The following is a 17,400-nucleotide window of genomic DNA, read 5'->3' on the forward strand; positions in this document are numbered from 1 at the left end:
GTTTGTCAACATTCTTAAAATTACTTTTACTTTACTTTAGGCCAAGTGTAATTTAATAATTTAACTGAAAAAAATAGTTCTCCTGCTGATTGATTATTCAGCACAATACCTCTACTTTTAGTATACAGTATACCAACCATGTTTAAATGGAAGAAGAGCCATTTATGAGCCATGTCAACAAAACAGTATGGGGTGTTGGCTAATGTTTTTAGTTGTATCTTTAAATAGGTCCTTAAATACATTACTGCAGTGACAAGCAACCTTTCTAAAAGAAAGCAAAAGTGGAACAACGACTCCCTAACCTCCCCTCGTTTGTCCAATCGATGTGCTCTGGGACTGTTAGCTCAGCCTCGGAAGCATATCCCCCTCTCCTCGCTCAGCTAGTGTGGTCTAGTCAAAATGGCGAGCCTCATCTAGGGGTCGAGTGTTATAAACTGTCACATTTTCATACTCTTAGCGGGCGTTACTGTCGGCCTGGTGAGCTAAACCATGTTCACAAACATTGCTATGCGAGCTGTGCTGAAGTCGTCAGTCGGTGTGTTGCGAGAAAGCGTCGCTGTGTCTGTGAAACCCTGGACATGCAGCTCGGCGTCATTTGCGGGACTGAGAGCCGGTAAGTGCACGCGACAGCTGGCTAACCCACTTGGTTGTTCACAGGGTCTAACGATCGCGTCACCCTTCTGCCGATACCTGTATCAGTTAAGGGGGTCACGGACAGCGGTATTATGTATTTACCGGAAATGTGTGAGGCGCTTTCACAAGAAAAAGAAATGCAACAACAACAACAATCGCGTGGGTAACTAGCTACACCATCGACGGTAAGTAGTGTCGTTAGTTAGTTATCAGCTAATACGTCAGTGGTCGAAAACGCGTCTTAATGTATGGATTTATTTTTCAGTGTTTTTATAAAAGTCTGAGATACATTTTCAGTTTGACCGTAAAATATGTAAACTCAAAAATGAACAACAAACACAACCAACGATGTTGACACTGTGTTGAGGAGTTATGTATCACTATCAATTCACATTAAATAATAATTTATATATTTTAAATGCATTGATTGGTTTTACAAGCTAACTCGTAAATTTACATCACTGTGCTGCTTGGAATCCTTGAAACATACAACATAATAGTCTGTTATAGGTGTAATATTTAATCTAATTGAGAGTTTTTGCTGAAAGCATATTGGGGAAACATAATTGCATAACAAATTATTGTGATTGCAAATCAGAAGAAAACAATGCATAAAACATTGTTGGACCAAAAGTATGATAGAAATTAACAGCTAAAGAGGAAAGTGGATTCTCAAAAGTACTAAAAAAAAAGACTAATAGCTAGCAGATTAATTGAATGCCAAAATGTGTTGGGGATAGGAAAAAATGACAAAAACAAGCTCGTGCACAGTTAAGATAAGGAAAGCTAATACAAATGTAGTGTAAATAAAAGAACACAAATACCCATTTTGATCTGCTGGTTTATGTTTCTAAAGTAACAAATAAAAGCGAGCAGTCTCTAAAGTCAGCCAACCTGTCCAAGTCAGACGGATTGCATCAATAGAAGCATGTTGAAACTAACTGTCAGGCTTTGAGAGGAAGTGCTAAACATTATTAACCCATTATGGACTGCCTCCTCTAGAATTGTTATTCTGAACTTTGGTGTGTGTGTGTGTGTGCTCAATCTGTGTATGTGCTCAATCTAATGCCCTCTCTCGCTTCATCATGATCACATCGAGAGCAGCTATACTTTTATTTGCCTCTCAAGTCTATTACAACGTCAAAGCTGGTTTTCACCCTGTGGCATGCTGATTTCAGCCCGCTGACGGTCACAGACGCACCAAAACTACATTAGAACAAGTTGACATCTTCTTACAGATCACTTTACTGCATCAAAGTAGCAGATGACTCGTCTCCTCTACCATATGACAAATACTGGGAAATCATGAATCCAATGTCAGCCAATATATAGTCAACTCAACGTGATTCATTTTGTATATATCATTAGACATAAAAAAGTAGCTCAAAGCATGAAACCTTCTGGTAATTGCTCTAATGGACTGAAAGCACAGAGTACAGCTGCCGTGCACAGTCATGTAAGATGTATGCGTGTCTTTGGCTTCTGCAGAGGACGAAGCGCCAGTGTTTTGCAAAAGTGACATCATTTGGTGTTTTGATGATTTTGAGATCTTGAAAACCACTTTCCTCTCACCATCTGATATCTTGTGTTCCATTTGGAGTGAGGGACAGTCTTGCTTATGCAGATTATCTCAGTTGTGCTCTTCAAATCGTGCATCTCAAACTGAATCAATTGCATCATCATCCTGTGACTTTCCTGTCACAGCAGAACATCATCGAAATGTCTCGCATGCAGCTATGGGGACGGCACGCTGGCCGTGCTAAGAGGCGTGTTGCAAGCACAAGGCGTGTTGTTTTTGATTTCCAGCAGAACGTTTTCCTCGCATACAGCAGTGATTAAAGTGTCATTTGGATCCGAGTTCGGATCATAATTAAATAAATTCCATCTTGCGATTATCAAATTTAGGATAGCATCATATTATTTTAAGGAAATCTACAAAGGGCAGTATCAGCTTGAAATACAGGTGCATGTGATTGTAAATAGCCTATTTATTTGCCTGTATTTTTTGCCTATCATATATAGCCACATATTGGAAATAGATGGCAGTCGGTGTCATGATAGCTTTGTGAAGGTCACAACATGCATTTTTTTTTATTGAAACTGTGTCACAGGTGTCTTGATTCAGTTTTGTAGTAACTTTAGCATTATGGGAAGTTCACGCCTAGTTCAGTCCGCTTTGGCTGGAAACCAGTGATCCTCTCGTGAGTCTGTTGCTAATCTGCCAAACGCCATGTCTTCCTTTGTCTTGCAACGTTGGATCAAATTTCAGGTTTTGTTTTAACTGTTCTTCGGGGACCAACTATTGAACTCTTCTGGGCTCTAAAAAGCTACGACTGTCTCCGTTTAAGTTGTTTTACTTTTGGTGTTTACGTCACTCCAATCCCTTTCTCTCCTCAGCTGCAGGCGGCTTTGCTGTTTCACCACCAGTGAGACATTACGCTTCAGTTGCAAAGAAAAAAAAGACAGGTATGAGGCTGTTTTGTCGCCGCACTGTGTTTTTGAGGTTTTGAAATGCTTGCTTTTCAGCCAAACCATTTGTTTCTTGCAGTCCCCGTGAGCCAGCTCAGTGATCTCCCTCCTACAATGCTGAAGCTGGACTATACATCTGTGCCCCTCGCTCAAACGTAAACATGCATTCATACCGTACATGAGCGGAGTACAAATATATTGTATACTCGCAATTCCTTCTAAATCTGCATTTATGTTTATTATCATTATTATATTTCTTCTAACACAAGAGTACTTTTCTGTCGATAGAACTGATGATGTTGTCAAAAGACTTTTGTCTCTGGAGTTGGCGAGTCATGTGAGTTCTCGTCAGATTTCTTGTGTCCGACTGTTTTTGATGACATGTCATTTGAAAAAAATAAAAAATCGGAAGTGTAAACATGTTGTCTTTGTTCACATCTTCAGAGTGAAAAGCTGCAGCTGAAAAAGCAACAGTTGATTGCGAAAGTCCAGAGGAATGAGAATGATCAAAACTCTGTGGATGTCAAGGGTGAGTTGCATTTTTCCAGTGTTGTAGATATTGTTCTCAACAAAGTACAAATACAGGTTATAATGTTTTTTTTGTTGTTTTTTTTTCTTCTGTATTGTTATTATTTCTTTTCTCAGTGGCTGTTTTAACTGCAAGAATTCGAAACTATCAGGAGCACTTGCAAAAACACCACAAGGTGAGTGAAGGACCAACAAGCGGCAGCATTGAAGCAACACTTTTCTCCCCCGACAGCTCAACAGAAAGGCTTGTTCTTTTAACAGGTTTTTTATAAAGATCTTGGATGACGTGTATCAATGCATCATTTCATATTTCCTCTGTGCCTTCCTCTGGTTTGAGGTCTGCGTGTGCTACAGGATATCCTGTGTACTCCCCCACGCAAAATAAGAACATGCTTAGCACGGTCATGGTTGGAAATTTCCACGTTACATACATCAAACATTGTTGTTAAAAAAGAATGGATGACGCTACTAGAGCAGAGATCAGCAACCTTTCCTCTCCAAAGAGCCATTTTGCCCCTTTTTTTTCACCAAAAAAATGTGTCTGGAGACACAAAAGCTATTTGATATCACAGCTTATAAAGTTTTATATATAGTCATATTATTTGTACAGAAAACTATAGTTTGTTGTATTTAGGAAATTATAGAACAAGAGTAAAGACAATGTTTGACATTGTATTGCTACTCTACGTGTTATAACTATCAAAGAGCCAAAGAGAGCTAAAGAGCCACATGTGGCTCCGGAGCCGTGGGTTGCCAACCCCTCTATTAGAGGTTGTTACTGTCTCTCTGTTTAATTTGTATTTAACAATCTCCTCATTGGTGGATGAGTGTTATAGACTGCACTTTAATGGGTGTTCCCATGTCCTCCCATCTCAGCCTGCTTGAATCACATTTGTAGTTCTCATTCTTTTTACGTGTCATTTGATTCCAGGACAAAGCTAACAAGAGGCGGATGCTCATGGCTATTGACCGAAGGAAACAGTTGTTGAAAAAACTCCGGTTGGTGAGCTATGATGCCTTTGAGAAAGTATGCGAGCAGCTGGGCATCACCTACACTTTCCCTCCAGAGTACTACAGACGGGCCACACGCCGCTGGCTGGCCAAGAAGGCCTTCTGCATTAAGGTAGCAAACTAATGACCCTGTTGTTCTGTTCACATCTATATGTTCAAACTTTGATCTGCATCTGTTTATATTGTTTTCATTTGCATGTCTACAATAATGGTGTCAATTGATTGATATCTAAAGAGCTTAAACAACAAGTATCATCCGACACGAGGGAAACAATAGTGCATGTTGTGTCTGAGAGCTTGACTCAAGATTTCTGTAGGTTGATGTGTACACTTAATTAACTGACTAACTTATGGAAGGTGGTGTTTTATTTTTCCACTGACACTTAATCATATATATTTGTCTCTTCTCAGGTCTTCAAGGAAGTGCAGAAGCAGAAACAAGAGCAGAGGCTGATGAAGCAAAGTCAAGCCTCCACAGAAACCGAGGCAGCCAAGACAAAAGCTGTTTAGACGCAATAAAAGACACCGTGCTATATATATTGCAACAATTTATTGACGTGCTTGTGTTCACATCTTTACTTTAACACTATCTGATATGTGACATGTTGATAAATAGCTCCCTTTTTCATTTGTTACCATCATACAATGTTGTTTTATTTTGCTTTCGTGGTGTGAATAAAATATTCTAGAAAGTGGTATTCAAATGTTCTTTGTAAATGTATCTCTGATGAATTATAAGACTATCAGAGGTGTTTTGAATTAAATGATACTTTATTGTGTTCAAAGTATTAAGTAGGGAACTCAAATAGCCAGATTATAGGGGGAAAGTGTCTTGCTCTATTTTCCACTATATGCTGCTCTTTATGGGTCAAACATGTCCACTATGTTACATTGCTGGTATTTTTCCATTATCTGTCAAAGGCAAAGTTCCTGTTGTGTCATCGTTTAGCAAGCTAATACATCACTACGATGTTACCAACAAGTGATTGCATAATGTGAAATAATACTTCTCTCTGTGTCAGTACTGGTTTGGCCTATTTCTGCAGGTATTTTGCAGCATTTGAGTTTACATTATACCAACACCTTGCATCATCTTTAAGAGCATCTGTTGAACTAGTCATAACATATAATTGCCTAAATGACGATATTTCAGAAAAGTATGTTACATTTTTGTTTACTGCCAGAGAGGTGTTAACAAAACAGTTCATTATTTGGGGTGCATTTAATTGCAATGTATCTTATTTTGTCCATATAACAAAAGGGCCTTGCTGGAATGTGATCCGGTACAACATAATCTCAAACTATTGTCGAAGTAACTAAACACATTGTCTTCATTAAATTGTATATGCTGCACCACAAAACAATACATTTCTGAGATATCAGCATCACCCCACTTTATGACTGCTCCACACTTTTATTACATTTTTTTATTTATATATATATATATATATATATATATATATATATATATATATATATATATATATATATATATATATATATATATATAACTGAGACATCTTTTTAAACTTTTTGCTCAGGTGTTTTAGTCAATCAGAATGTTTTTGCAGCTGTAGGAGGTTTTGAGTTATCCCATCCCTTTTTGCAAACTGCAGTAGTCACATAATATATAAATCAAACCGTAAACTGGCGTCAAAGTATTCACTAACTGATCTCACCTCTAAAGATAGATGTTCTTGTGATCTGTTGCTGCGTGTGATTACACCCACAAACAGACAATTTACAAGAACTGCTGTGCTTTTGTGGCCGAGTGTGGCAGTGAATGACCAGAGATCGTTGTCATCTCAGAAACAGCAGTTTGCTGCAAACCAGCATTTCACAGCTTAAGTTCGTCACAGCTTCCTGTGTGGTGTGCATCTTGTCACTTTGAGAAAGAGGACTGCACACTGACAGACTCTTCTGGTAAGTGACACCTTGTTCCTTCTCTCACAGTAGATTCACTTAAGAATTCACTTTTAATTGAGTTAAACCGTGGCTAATAAACCACACTCACACATTTTTTAACTTTAGAACTTTAACATTTCAGAATCTGGCTTCTTCTGGCAGCACCAATACCAGATAACGTGAGCTGTCACAGGTTCTTTTGTACTGAAGTAGTACCTTAACATACACCTTTTTTTCATTTCAAGTATTTCAAGTTGGAAACTCAAATACCAAAGCTAAATGTTTTTTGAGCATCATTAGTCACTAAGCTGTTACACACACACTGTGTTAAGATACACAGTATTTTATTATGTTACAATACAAGTATGTTTTTAATTAGGAACCAATGTGAAATATTTATCAATGCATTAGTTAATCAATTAGTAAATCCCAAGAGCTCTCAAACCCACAAACTCGTTCTGTGTTAAGGTAGAAGTTTATGAAACATGTATTTCATGCTTTGCGGGGTGATCCATGAATGCTGATTGAGAGTAGAGTATACGACACATGAACTCAATCTTCTTATTCTGGAAAGCAATTTGCTTATCCCTTTGATATTTTTCCATGAAAACTAAACATGTGATATTGCCCACTCTGGAAATAAATCTTGCATGTGAAAAACAATTGTGACACATGGAAAGATTGATACATGTAATTCCTCCAGCTGCGTTTAACCCTGTTCCAGTGTTAACAGCTGAAAGTGTTCTCACAGGCTTCAAAATCAAGAAGCAGATCCAGTAATCCAAAAATGTCGAACCCAGTGGTCTCCAATCAACCAGGTGCCGCCAGCTTTGGGACAAACGTCCAGACAGGAGAGTGGAGCACCGGCCTGTGCTCCTGCTTCAATGACTTCTTTGTCTGTGAGTACCATTCAAAATGCTGACTTTTGACATATTCGTTCATACACCTTTCGACACACTCAGGCACCCTTTCATGCTTTTTATTTTCACTTCCAAAAAGTCACAATGAAACACACTCTTTTTTCGTGCAGGTGCTCTTGGTTGCATCTGCCCACTTGCCCTGAGCTGCTACACAGCAAATAAATATGGAGAAAACTGCTGCCTGGGTTGTGTGCCAGGAGGCACAGCTTCCTTGAGGACTCATATGAGACTGACCTATGGTATTCAAGTAAGTGACTCGTATATTTATCTCAACTTTCTATGCATGCGTTTTGGGTGGTGCTTTGGTTCTCATGTTTTCAATAACCTGGCTCTTGTGAAACATAGAGATTTCAAAAACAGAGGAAATGTTGGGTGTTCCCTTCAGTTGAGAAAATGAATTTCCTCATAGAGGGCTGATTCCCGGTTTTGATTTTGTTGCAATCTTTTAACCTCAGGGAACAATAACCAATGATGCCTTGATGACCTTTTTCTGCGGGCTCTGCGAGATGTGCAGGATGGCGCGAGAAATCCACATCAGGAACGGAGAAATGTAATCATAAGAAGACGTAAAGGATTCTGGCCCACTATATGCAGTATTTTCATTTTGGTGCTGATGTCCAGCTATTGTGGAAATAATTTGTTTATTCTTGCAACAGGCCAGCTGCCAGGTGCACGGAAAATAAGGAAGGGCTGATAAACAATGCATTCAAGTTTATCAACTGTAATATTTTGCCTGTAGCTTGATGTGTCTGTCTAACTGCGGGACAAAGTGCTCGTATTATCTGCATTACTGTAAATAAACTGCATTGTTCAATCACTCACAACATGACTAATTACATTTAAACATGGACCATTTTGTACAACCCTGTCAAGAAAGAAATATTTTCGGACTTATTTTGGTGAATAAAAACCATTTTTTAAAACAGTGGTTCCCAAAGACTTGATGAAATCATAATTTTCTTATGTTTGTGTCCGACTTGATCCCGACTTGCTCCGACATCATGTACGTATGGGGAACGATAACCTCACAAGGTCATGGTGGCCTACATTTTTGGAGCCAGGTGCCACTGATACTTTCAACCGACTGCAAGACCCAGAGCCATGATGAGAAACGCTTAGCTGTCACCTAATCAGAGAGCTGATTGGTTCTTAGTTAAATGTCACATTTAGAGTTTTCACATTTGTAGTGCCAACAATATTTAGTTATCTAAAATGATGAATAACCGTAGGGCAATGTAGTTCTCTTTCACGCTTGGAAAAGGGTTAAACAGAGGGGCATGTTGTTGCTTGCAATCTGCAACCACGATCACTAGATGTCACTAAATCTGTTACACTTACTATTTTTTTAAAAACCCAAAGAAATATGTATTCTAAATACCTATGTCATTGCTCTTTATGAATATTGTATATTGATTGATATATTGACTACTAATAATCGAAAATCTCAACTATGTCTCTGTTTCTACAGATTTCTACCAATATCTAGGCATAGAAATTGCCCGCCAAGTACTTACTGGAACTACTTGAGTAAATCGCGTGAATCACGTGACAGTCAAGTTGACCCGACTCTCTCTTTTTATGACTCTGGCTACTCCGAGCTCTGTGTCATAAATCCCAACGCGCTTATTGGCTGTTGGCTTCGTGGCCTGGCAACCAGAGAAGGCTTTACCAAACAAGCTAGCCCCGACCGCTAGCTAGCTGCTGCCTTTTAATCTGTAGAGAATCCAACCCGTCCAGATATCATCATGTCCTCACGAACTTTGCCTCTGCTGTTCATTAACCTCGGCGGAGAAATGTTGTATATCCTGGACCAGCGGCTTCGAGCTCAGAACATCCCCGCTGACAAAGCCAAAAAAGGTAGCTAGTTTAGCAGCCATCCTCACAACAACACGAATGTCACCCTGCAGTGAAACGTTCATGTTCCATTGCGTTAACCACACGCTCATTGCAGTGTGTTTAGTCTACGTGAGTTATGATATAAATCCTATCTCACATTGCTGTTGCATGGGACACTTTAATTATGGGTAATTTCACATGTGTAGCTCACTCCCAATACTCAATTGTCAATAAATGTGCTTTTCCACTATGTAGAATTTTAGCATGTAACTTATATAACTGTGGTAGACAACAACAGTGTTAAAGTGTTGAGCCATTTGTCGTTCGAGCAATCTGGTTTTCATATCATCATTCCATTAATCTATATTTTTTTCACATCGCAAAGTTGTCACAATAGCCGGCTGGATAGACGATGACAGAAGGAGAGGTATTATTTCAGAGCTTCGGCATAATTATACTCTGATGCGTTAGTAGCTCTTCGCTCTGCTTTGGCTTAGACTGACTTAAACACTTGTGTTTGAGAAATAAAACAACAGATGTGACCACATGTGCCCAGATCAGCTCACAAATAGTCTCTCTGCAATCGCTGCACTGAGCTGCGTTGTGTATGTGGTTGGGTTACTCAATCGCTCGAGTCCTGTCGACACATTTTTTGGGGGGTTTGGTCTCAAATTAAAGAGACTTTCAACTTACCTTGCAGGTCCACATGCACATAAACAACATGAGACAATCGTTACATACAATTGTCTCTTGCCCCAGAAAACAAGTGCATTGGATTTGTTTATACTGCATAGATTAAGACACTCATCTGTGGTCGCCACCCTGTCTTTCTGGGTTTAATCTTTGAAGTTTTATCACCTTTGCCTCACCCTTGAGCCAAATAAAAAGCTTGTGGGATATTCTAAATAACTGATTGATGGATTTAATCCCAGCAATTGAAACATTTCTGAGGAGAGTACGAACACAAACCTTTTCCGACATGGCTATTACCCTGCTACTGTACCACGTCGGGCATACGCTGATGGCTTTCCAAGCTGCTGCTTCATTGGGGCTGTTGGGATATGCGTAGTATGAAATGGTTTAGAATAACATGTAGTATACAATGCTGCCTGCTTCTGAGTCTATGTGTGGAAAGTACATCAGTCTAACCTCAGTTAAATGCTTTGTGGACTTTTTGTTTGTTTTATTGTTTGCCTGAATAGTTATGAATGACATCATCACCACCATGTTCAACAAAAAGTTCCTTGAAGAGCTTTTCAAGCCACAGGAGCTCTACTCCAAAAAAGCCCTTCGCACTGTGTTCGACAGGCTTGCCCACGCCTCAATAATGAGACTCAATCAAGCCAGCATGGACAAGGTAGATCATCACGTACAAATGTAGCCCTCCATTGAGTCATGCACATATTGAATTCTTCCTGTTCCCATTTTTGTATTTTTTACTTCCGTACACAAGCTTATCCAGACATTAATCACCTTCTGATCAACAGCACAGGGATGCCAGTTGTTGCTGCCTCAGTATACACACTGCATTAGTATTTTAGAGACAAGTAACAATATATCTACATTAGATAAACCTACACATCAATCCATGCTTTGTATTCGTACACCAAGTTTACAAATATATTGTATAATTTCTTGCCTTGAAGCATAGAGTAGAACAATAACTCTGAAGTACTGAGTGATTCATATCTTAAAGACTGTATGTGGCTCCCTCTGCTGTTTATTATACAACCGTAGCATTGATTGTATTTTGATGGTTTAGTCAGTGAAGTCATATGTGTGTCCTTCCTCACAGCTCTATGACTTGATGACCATGGCTTTCAAGTACCAGGTGCTCCTCTGTCCCCGACCGAAGGACGTCCTTCTCGTCTCCTTCAACCACATGGATGCGATCAAAGACTTTGTGAAAGACACTCCCAGCATTCTCAGTCAGGTGGATGAGACCTACCGGCAGCTCGTAGAGGTATGCCACGTGTGACTTGACTTGCCTCACATTTGTTATCGACAACAATGCTTTGCTTCGCAACATTGCACTTAACTTGCTGAGGTTTATTTTGTGGTATTTTCACTCAGTCGAATTTTAAAAGAGGTAAAAAGCAAAAAGGCCTCCAAACTTGGCTAAGTACACCATACAGATGAAAAGGAAACTACTGTGGATGTACAAAATACATAATTTGGTGTGGAGCTTACAACTGATTTTACACAAGTCATCAAACATATTTATTTATTTATTTATTACATTTTGTACAAACATGCCAAGATGAGGAAATAACACATGTCAATGTTAGAAGTGTTATAGTTTTATGACCCAAACTAGTATTGATATTAATTAATCAAGCCAGAAATGTAAGTGGCTACTTTCCTGATTCAATATTTTTGGGTGTAGTGGCTAGCAATGACGCCTCACAGCAAGAGGGTCTGGGGTTCGAATCCCGGTCTGGGCGGGGTTCGGATACTGGTCTGGCAGGTCCTTCTGTGTGGAGTTGGCATGTTCTCCCCGTGTCAGCGTGGGTTCTCTCTGGGTTCTCCGGCTTCCTCCCACAGTCCAAAGACATGCTGCATAACTTAATTGGACTCTAAATTGACCATAAGTGTGAATGTGAGTGTGAATGGTTGTCTGCCTATATGTCTGCCCTGTGATGGACTTGCGACTTGTCCAGGGCGTACCCTTTCTTCGCTTATTGACAGCTTCGATCGGCTCCAGTGCCCCGCGACCCTAAACAGGATAAGCGGTTCGGATAATGGATGGATGGATGTAATGGAGCTACAAGGTGATTTCACATTACATTTTTTAATTGTTTGGGTTTTTAAATATTTTATTTTTATTTTTAGATGTATACAAACTTGTCTAGTGGAGAATTCCAGCTGATCAGACAAACTCTCCTTATCTTCTTTCAAGACATGCACATAAGAGTAAGTCCAAATGTGTTCACACATTTAAATCATGAGGAGTAAATATACCAGATAATATTTGGTTGTTTTCTTTTCCTCACAAATCTTTCTCTATATTTTCTTCTCTGCCAGGTGTCTATTTTCCTCAAGGATAAAGTGCAGAACTCAAATGGACGCTTTGTACTTCCCACCAGTGGTCCTGTCCCTTATGGGACACAAGTCCCATGTTTAATAAGGTACTTTCCTGTGGCTATTTGCACTTCGACCTAAAACATTGTCACTCCTGAGAATGATGACGAGGACTGAGATCGAACAAGTGGCTTAGATTGTAAAGTGTACCTCTGGTCCTTCCAACGTTCTTAATGTTGACTTCTTTTTCTTTCATGTGCTTGCTGTTCTTACCCAGACACTGTAATCTTACGTTAAGTAGGTCTATCTGCAGCTAATGGCATTACAGAGGTTTTGTTGAACAAGAATTTACATTCTAATTTTAGAGCCTTATATGTTCAGCTTGCATAAAATTATTTCAAGGAGATCAACATATTAAGCTCATTTTCAGATCCATACTTGTATTTTGGGTTTTTACTTTACACATTGATACATTGAGGAATATATTAAATGAATATATTAAGTGAATATATTAAAAAGCATGCTTGTCCATATTATTAAATGTTTTTTGTTTCTGGTAATTCCAGGATATTTAGCTGCAGTGGGGAAGAGATGACCAGGCGGCAGTTCAGTAACGGAGGAAACTATACCGCTGCTCTCCGGGAGGGATCTTTCGAGACATTTGGAGACAGGGTCACCAAACTAGGCACCAACATGTAAGACGCTGCAAAGTACTGAAGATGTGCATGATCTTGACTCTGTGATATTGTATTAATGTGGGGCAGTGTGTTGATGAGGATTTGCTGTCGTCCAGGTTGTGAGATTTTTAGAAATCCTAAGTCAATGGCAACTGAACTTAATGTTTTAGTCATGACGGCGCTTGAGAGTCCTAGTTATTTAAACGCATGTGGTTTAAAGTTGCAGAATTTCATTACATTACGTTGTGAACACCCTAAAGAAATATAAAGGCCTCGGACCCATTAGTCTGTGACAGTGTAAAGCCTCCTGGATGAGTAGACCGATCATGTTTGGCATCGTGTTGCATTGAAGTGTTCATTCTCTCATCTGCATCTCATTCTTCAGGTACAGTGTAAGCCGCCCAGTGGAAACCCACATGTCAGGAACATCTAAAAACTCTGCTCAGCACACAAAGGTGAAACAGCTTCTCTGTCAGCACTGTAGAAATTAATACTTTTATAAATGCACAAAATCTGTATCTTGCACAGAGGTTTTATCTTTAACACCTTTTCTAAACTTAGCTTAACTCTTTACGTGTCCACAGTACATGGCATGGGCAGTGACCTCAGTCCAGAACTATACTCTGCTTACTGATGCACAATTATTAGTAGAAGGATTTTGTAAACAGGAGGTTCAGCACCGATATACTGAAGTAAACAAGCCATTGTGTATCAACAGGTCAATGTTGCTCCCAATCCTCTCGCCAAAGAGGAGTTGAACCTGTTGGCCAAGTTAATGGGAGGGTTAGAGATTCAGAAGCTAGGAAATGCGGACAGCGGCTTCCGAGTCAACCTTTTTTCCACCGATGAGGAAGAAGAGTGAGTCTTTTTGTGTGTGTGTGTGTGTGTGTGTGTGTGTGCGTGTGTGTGTGTGCGTGTGTGTGTGTGTGCTATCTATCGGTCATATGAAAATTATACTAAAATTGAACTTCTTTTAACCAATCAAAACTAACATGGTGACTCTTTTGTTTTTTGTTTTTATCACAGAGAGGCATTAATATCAAGACCAGATGACCTTTTATATGGAGTCATAAACATCCAAGCAACAAAGGTAAGGCTTAGTTCACTGACCTCACAATCTGTTCCTTTTAGTAAGAAATAAGTGGATTATTTGTTATTTGTGTCAAGTGCAGACCTCAAGACTTCTCAAAACACAAGACATTTTTTATGTATCCCTGACTGTTGCCATGGAGTCATTAGGGTGCACCTAGTGATCGCTGGATTGATTATGATCAACTACTTCCTGTGGTGAGATGTGTGACAGGAACCAATGATTATGGAAATGTCATCCGGTTTCTTCACTCGGCCAGTGATAAGACACACAATATGCCAAACACTAGCTATGATGTTTTTTATTATTATTTTGGACCGTTTTCCTTCCTCTGATTGGATACTGCTCTCCTCCAGCTACATCTGGTCTCCAATGCATTCTAACTACTGCATCCCAACTAGTGCATCTCGTCTGGTATCAGCTATCTGTATGCAATATATGTGTATGCAGTCTGCCTGCAGATGGGTCAAAGTGAGACAGTCTGCACTCCCCTAGTAAACCACATTTGTACACACACACACACACACACACAAACACACAAACATGGTGCATACCATGCAGGCAAGACATGCTGAGACATTTCTCTGATCTGATCTGGGGGAGGAAGATTCTGGTGAAGTCTTTCCGAATAATCTTGGCAAAGGAGAGACGAAAAAACACTGCATGCCCTGAGGATACAACCTACCTGCAAAACAAACACAAACCAGAGCTCATGCCAGTCATCTCTGCAAGACTGTTCACTGGAGTCAAGCAGGCTCAAAAGAAAACATGCCCCCCTGCAAAAAGATTTGCCAGATTGTTTATCCATGTATATTTCCCCAAGTGATCTCAGACAAGCTGGATTGATTATGATCAACTACTTCCTGTGGTGAGATGTGTGACAGGCGCCAATGATTATGGAAGACTAATATGAAGTCACTCACTGGAAATGACTTCCGGTTTGTGTACTAGGCCAGTGATAAGACACACAATAGGCCAAACACTAATCCTCATATTAACCCTATTTGTCGCTATGATGTTTGTTTGTTTTTGGACCGTCTGCTTTCCTCTGTTTGGATACTGCTTTCCTTCATCTCCGTCTGGTCTCAAATGCATCCCAACTCGTGCATCTTGCCTGGGACAGCTCATGACGTAGGCAGGACCCTTCACAGAATGGGTCTATTTAAATTTGTTTTAATTATCTTAGAGTGAGGCAAATTGTTACTTATCTCAACGATAGACTTGTAGATCAGACATTTGAGGCTTTGCCGGTCTAACAGGATTTCCTGTAATGAGGTCTAAGTCCTTGTGAACCACTCTGGCTCTGTGATTGACCGATGTCCACATGTGATTGGGGCATCCAAGATGCATGTTAATACCAGGTCTGAATGGGTTGGGGGGGGCGTTGTCTTTCAGGACCAGCAGGCCAATGCAGAGCTGGCCAAGATCATGGGAGAGTTCACAGAGTGTGGGGATCAATCTCCCAGTTCCAGCAGCAAAGGAGATGACCTTCTGGCCATGATGGACGGGCTGTGACATGGTCACCCTGACAGAAATGCTCAGGGAATGGGGCGCAATGCATCATCAACAGTGTGTTGGAGTGAAGACCAGTCTGCTGTCTGCACCTGCACACACACCGCAGATACCTCACATTTCGTTAGAAATCCTTTTTCTTTCAGTGCTTTTTAAAATGCAGATGTGAGTCAGTGTTTCCAATGATTGTCAAATGACCAACTGCATATTTGCATAGTTAAGTTGCAAAGAATGTGCTGAGCCCAACTTTAAGCTGTACAACACTGTAATGTGATGTTTCAGTGCATCAAAATATACAGTGGGCCGATGTCAGTGTGTTAACATGTGTATGTGTGAATTGAAAAACTGTCTTTTTGGAGTTGGAAAGTGCTCCGGCACACAAAATACATATTTCTTTAACTTTACATATTGTAATTCATCCTAAATGTTAATTATACGTCAGAGTTTAAGTTGATTTGAGTATTTATGGTCTGTAATGTTACACTGTGTGAAAGGGGAAGTTGTAAACTTCTGCTCTATTTTAATAAACAAGTCATGATATTGTGGGGGAATCAGAGGAAACCCAAGTGCTCTTTCTAATGTGATTTAAATTCCCTCAAATCTTTATTTTGGTAAGAAATACTTTTGGCTTGCGTCACGCTGTACTTCCTTAAACACCATGAGGAGACTCTTGTAAGGCATTTCTTATCCTGTGATGTCTACATTCTTGACGTATGGCCCAGAAATGTGCTCATTGAGAAGTATGTTATTATAATAGAGTAATTGTCTAATATGTACATGCTTATTCCTTAATGTATTTATTCAAATGTATTTTATTTGTATACATATTGCAACAGTTTGTTAATTGTGAAATGTGTTATGTAGGATTTTTAATAAACAGATGAAAAAAGTTTGTTTGTATACACATATCTTCGGCTTTGGTACTGATGCAATTGACTGTTAAGGATGGCATGAACCTTGTAACAATTTGTTGCAGTTTAAAAGCTCTGACAATAGGGGGAGCCGTCTGACCTAAGAAACTAACATGTTCTGTGTGGTCTGTCCAAAGTGACTCCCACACCTAGTTGCATTTTAGTATGCAGTCATGCTGTCTTTAAAAAAAAAAAAAAAACACTTGCTATATGAGTGCAAGGTTCACTGAAATGTAGAAGAATGTATAATTGATTATATTTAGCTATAACTACCACCAAACCACGACGTTAAAACAAATGTGCGTGAATGTAATCCCCGATTAGACTCCCGTCCACAAACCGACAATGAAAATTGCTATAGCAACAGCTGTCTGTATGCAATATATGTGTATGCAGTCTGCCTGCAGATAGGTCAAAGTGAGACACTCCCCCAGTAAACCACATTTGTGCACACACACACACACACACACACACACACACACACACACACACACACACACATACACACACACAAATATGGTGCATACCATGCAGGCAAGACATGCTGAGACATTTCTCTGATCTGATCCAGGGGAGGAAGATTCTGGTGAAGTCTTTCCGAATAATCTTGGCAAAGGGGAGATGAGAAACATTGTGTGCCCTGAGGATACAACCTACCTGCAAAAAAAACACAAACCAGAGCTCATGCCAGTCATCTCCGCAAGACTGTTCACTGGAGTCCAGCAGGCTCAAAAGAAAACATGCCCCCCTGCAAAAAGATTTGCCAGATTGTTTACCCATTTATATTTCTTTATAAGGGTAATTCTACTATATTGGCGTTTTCATAAAAATAAAAAAAACATACTTGTGATTTTTAAGATGACGAATAATAGTCACTAATTTTCAAG

The 17,400-nt window shown here is 39.7% G+C and overlaps 3 protein-coding genes across 3 annotated transcripts; all 3 read left to right on the plus strand.

Moving 5' to 3' along the window:
* The first annotated feature begins 399 nt into the window (after nucleotides 1-399).
* Nucleotides 400-5,939, plus strand: mrps15 (mitochondrial ribosomal protein S15). Its single transcript, XM_068570237.1, has 8 exons — nucleotides 400-613; nucleotides 3,031-3,099; nucleotides 3,182-3,257; nucleotides 3,391-3,439; nucleotides 3,547-3,631; nucleotides 3,748-3,806; nucleotides 4,562-4,753; nucleotides 5,053-5,939. Exons 1-8 carry the CDS (start codon nucleotides 490-492, stop codon nucleotides 5,149-5,151), a joined length of 753 nt encoding a protein of 250 aa, XP_068426338.1. The 5' UTR covers nucleotides 400-489; the 3' UTR covers nucleotides 5,152-5,939.
* A 598-nt stretch (nucleotides 5,940-6,537) lies between these two features.
* On the plus strand, nucleotides 6,538-8,383 carry LOC137781588 (cornifelin-like). Its single transcript, XM_068570449.1, has 4 exons — nucleotides 6,538-6,564; nucleotides 7,298-7,445; nucleotides 7,577-7,713; nucleotides 7,922-8,383. Exons 2-4 carry the CDS (start codon nucleotides 7,334-7,336, stop codon nucleotides 8,018-8,020), a joined length of 348 nt encoding a protein of 115 aa, XP_068426550.1. The 5' UTR covers nucleotides 6,538-6,564; nucleotides 7,298-7,333; the 3' UTR covers nucleotides 8,021-8,383.
* Nucleotides 8,384-9,108: 725 nt separating this feature from the next.
* On the plus strand, nucleotides 9,109-16,474 carry oscp1b (organic solute carrier partner 1b). Its single transcript, XM_068570677.1, has 10 exons — nucleotides 9,109-9,323; nucleotides 10,505-10,659; nucleotides 11,098-11,265; nucleotides 12,135-12,215; nucleotides 12,327-12,430; nucleotides 12,890-13,018; nucleotides 13,386-13,455; nucleotides 13,719-13,858; nucleotides 14,027-14,090; nucleotides 15,486-16,474. The coding sequence occupies exons 1-10, from the start codon at nucleotides 9,212-9,214 to the stop codon at nucleotides 15,603-15,605; spliced, it is 1,143 nt and encodes a 380-aa protein (XP_068426778.1). The 5' UTR covers nucleotides 9,109-9,211; the 3' UTR covers nucleotides 15,606-16,474.
* The last annotated feature ends 926 nt before the right edge of the window (nucleotides 16,475-17,400 follow it).

Source organism: Clinocottus analis, unplaced genomic scaffold (genome assembly GCF_023055335.1).
Source record: "Clinocottus analis isolate CAN_PGR_092001 unplaced genomic scaffold, fCliAna1.0.p SCAF_9, whole genome shotgun sequence".
In the NCBI taxonomy this organism is placed as follows: Eukaryota; Metazoa; Chordata; class Actinopteri; order Perciformes; family Cottidae; genus Clinocottus; species Clinocottus analis.